Here is a 4,085-nt window from a genome sequence, read left to right as displayed (position 1 = left end):
AAGCACAGGCACGCGTACGCTGCGATGATGTACATGGGGACGCCGAGGGATTACGAGTTTTATGTGGCGACTAGGGTTATGCTGAGATCGCTGGCCAAGCTTAAAGTTGATGCTGATCTCGTCGTCATTGCGTCCGATGATGTCCCGATCCGATGGGCTCAAACCCTGTAAGTTTCAATTTGGAGTCAGATTTGTTTCAATATTCGTTTGAAAAGTTTTTGAAACGGCGGAGAGTTGGGGGATCTTTTGAGGAATTTTTATTGTTTGCCCCTTTGTTTTAGATGTATTTGCAATTTCGGTCCTCTCCGAAGTTAGCGTATGATGTCAGATTTAGTTCAATGTTTTTTTGGATTTCTTTTCCAACGCTGGTCAAGCGGCGGAATTGGGGATTTTTATCGTTTGCCCCTTCGTTTTTTGAGATATTTGCAGGTCTTAGTCGAACACGTTGAAGATTAGTTTTTGAATTGTACGGTTAAGAGATCAAAATTGTCTTTTCTCGAGATTCTTGTTCGTTGAAATTTAAGCTTGAAGATGATGAAGTAGAGAAGAATTGAAGAAAGACGGGGATATTTTCCTAAATTTACCTGATTGCCCTTGCCGGCCGTTAAAATGTTCATAAATTTTTTGTTGGGTTTTCGGTAATTTAAAGTTTTGAGTTTTAGTTTTTTACTTATTAATTTGAACATTTTTTAATGTTCCTTGATATTTTTACTCTGTGAGTCCAAGTTTTTTGACTTCTGTATTGGCTTGAAGAAGAAGAAAAACCAGCTCAAAAGACCTGAACTGCCCTCGATTTTCTCTGAATATTTTGAAATTGCCATGGGATATAACGGAAAATTTTTCTTCTTCTTTTTAATTAAAAAACTGAATTTTATGAATTTTTAATTCATTTGATGCTGCAATGATCAAGTTGCTGTGATGACGGTGAGAAAATAATGGGGAAATACCTTGCGAGAATAGATGTTTTTGGTTGAAAATTATGACACAGGACAAAAATTAGTTGACTCTTTTTGGGTTTACTAACAAAATTCTCATTTAAGACTTTTGGCTCTAAGTAATCTTTTCCCTACTAATAGTTTGACACAAAAATATCATCTTTCAGCTGAAAAATATGAATATGTTTAACTTGGCAAGTGCTTATTAGTAAAATACAAGGAACCCTTTGAGTCATTCAAGCTTCTAATGAATTGTTTGGATTGCTACAAATAGGAAAAATGACGATGGAGTGAAGGTGGTCACTGTGAAGAACTTGAGGAACCCATATGAGAATCAAGGCAACTTCAACACTAGATTCAAGTTGACAATGAACAAGCTCTATGCTTGGAGCTTAGTTGAGTATGAGCGAGTCATCATGATCGATTCAGACAATCTCTTCCTTCAAAGGACTGATGAGCTATTCCAATGCGGTCAGTTTTGCGCTGTGTTCATTAATCCTTGCATATTCCACACTGGCCTATTTGTTCTTCAGGTACGATACTTCCTCGTTATTATTGATGAGCTAGCTGTTAATGTTTTTGTACTTTCACCGACAAATTGATGTTTGTGATTTCACATTTATATCTATAGCTGACCGCTTAGGAATGTAAAGTGTAAACTGATATGTGCTTTTATATAAGGACTTGAATTTTCAATTCAGCTATAATCATATTGATGGTAGCAATTATTAATTTTGCAAGGTAGCGGTTGATGGTCCATGAGTAGGTGAATTAGCTTCCGACTAGAATTAAAACCCCTATATAGGGATGTTGCTTGTGACTGAGAAATAAATGTAGTGGTCCATTGGAGATGCAGTTTGATGTACCCATTTCGAGACCCATAATCTTTTTACCAGGATCAAGTTTGGTTTTTTAATCTGCTCGTTACTTTGGTGAAAAGATTAGGACACAACTTGTTTGTGACCTAGAACATGCTCTAAGTTCATATCACTTTAGATACAAGACCATATTTCAAGATAAATATGCTGGTCATTCTTTAAGTAAGTTTATTTAGGTGACATTTAAGGCTTATTTTAGGTGACATCTCTGTGTGATAACTTTATCTGAAGTCCTGTGATTTTGTTTGGAGATTAGCATTTTGTACTTTCCTCACATCCATACTAAAACTATATTTCAAGTTTCTTTCAGCTGTCTCATGCGCCTGTGATGATGCTTGCAAAGTGATCATGATTGTGCACACAATTTGCTCATGGAAAAGATAAGGTCATAGCACTTTGATGAGTCCAAACACCTTTAGACAGCTAGAACCTGACTAAGTCCACCTGGACAACTAGACAATGACCAAGTCTAATTGAAGATGCAAGAATGTGATTGCTATTAGGTAGTAACGTCATCCCTTAGGCAGCGAAAATAACCCAAAGAGCTGTCTTTGATCTACCTTCAGCATATCTGATTCTACTTTATATACACCAACTTATTTTAGTCATAGTTAAATATTAAATGCAAAAGTAAGAATTTTGGAAATGAGAGTTGGTTGTAGTTTGTACAACACAAATTCCTTAGGTAGGGTTTGTTGTACCAGTTATAGACGTTTGTCACTTTTCAATTAGATTTTATATGGAGGTTTGAAACCTTATCTTGCTGATTTTAGCAAGTAACCATAGCCAGAGCCTTTATGTCTTTGATTTTGACCTGCAGTGGGCTTAGAGAACAAGTGAGGCAGGATTTTCCAATGAGATGTTCGTGGGAAACAAATTCCCACATGCAGCGCTCAATGTGCAAGTCATGTATGATTCTCAAATTTGAGTCTGATTCGATGTTGAGTTTTTAAGCTTCCATATTGATAATTTGAACGAGTTTGTTTTGCCAGAACCATCATGTTACTGATTTTTTTAGCCACTAAAGATCGCAAAGGGATGGAGAGAAGTAGAATTGAAATGGTTCTGATTCATGGCCGTTTCCTAACTCACTTTAATGTGCTCCATATGGATTCATGGTCCTTTCCTAACTTACTTTTGTGTGCTCGATATGTCCCCTATTCATAACCATATTGTTGTTTGTCGTAGAGGACTTGTTATTGGCAATAAACTTTGTTACTCGTTAGCCATGCAGAGAGATTTCTGTCACATGCAAATAAGTGAAAATCTCTGCAAAAGAAACTAGGCCATTGTGAAAAAAATGCCGGAAACGATAAATTACAAACCATAGCATACAAAACTCACTTATTTCGTTGTTATTCTGTGCTCATTTATTGATTGTCTTTATGATTATAATCTCAGTAGATTTCTCATTCCGTGTAAACTTTTTCTGAATGTAGCCTTCAATGGAGGTGTTTAAGGACATGCTTCATGAGCTTGATATTGGTCGTTCAAACCCAGATGGAGCTGATCAGGGATTTCTCGCCAGCTATTTCCCGGAGTTGCTTGACCGTCCAATGTTCCATCCACCTGCAAATGGTAGCAAAGTCGATGGCTCCTATCGACTTCCTTTAGGATATCAGATGGATGCTTCCTACTTCTGTAAGTTCACATAAGTGCCTTTTCTTTTGGGTTTTTTGTATATATAACCCTTAATCATGCGTATTTGCAAAACTGTCCCCAAATCTTAGCATTCGCATACACCTAATATCTTCAACTTTGGATAAAAAAAAACCCCAGTAAGTCATCAACTTTGATGGGTTAATTTGTACATGCAATGTAGAAATATCAATGAAATAGGCCAACTTTTACTAGCCATATCCAACAAAGTCGATGATTGGTTGATTAGGGGGATATTCCTCTCTCCCAAAGATAATGATTTGGGGGTAGCCTTGCAAATAAACATGATTTAAGGGGCATTTATGAAAAATCCCTTTTCTTTTTCTACATCAACTCTTCTATTCTGCTATATTTGTTCATGTTAATAATTGTTTTAAGTTGCTACTTTTTAGTACCTTTTTTTGGGCAGAAGTGAAAGGGTTATCGTATATTTTCATTTTGATGATTATGCAAGGTAGTGGTCTGTTTCATTAAATGGGATCTAACGAAAACTTCATGAGGGACATATTGTTAGTGTCTTATGGGGTTATACCTATTATATCATCATTTCGCAAAAGTGCATAGGATTGCAATTGAGATATAGACTCGACTAAATGAGTTGGAGGTTGCATGG

The 4,085-nt window shown here is 36.4% G+C and overlaps 1 protein-coding gene across 1 annotated transcript in view; it reads left to right on the top strand.

Moving 5' to 3' along the window:
* Positions 7 to 4,085, top strand: part of LOC109839634 (putative glucuronosyltransferase PGSIP8) — a 5,777-nt gene continuing 1,698 nt past the window's right edge. The window contains exons 1-3 of the mRNA XM_020408138.1: positions 7 to 167; positions 1,210 to 1,468; positions 3,253 to 3,454. Coding sequence (XP_020263727.1) covers positions 25 to 167; positions 1,210 to 1,468; positions 3,253 to 3,454 — 604 coding nt within the window. The 5' untranslated portion in view covers positions 7 to 24. The remainder of the gene's footprint in view (positions 168 to 1,209; positions 1,469 to 3,252; positions 3,455 to 4,085) is intronic.

The sequence above is a fragment of the Asparagus officinalis genome, chromosome 4 (assembly GCF_001876935.1).
Source record: "Asparagus officinalis chromosome 4, Aspof.V1, whole genome shotgun sequence".
Lineage (NCBI taxonomy): Eukaryota > Viridiplantae > Streptophyta > Magnoliopsida > Asparagales > Asparagaceae > Asparagus > Asparagus officinalis.
This window is presented reverse-complemented; position numbering and strand designations above follow the sequence as displayed.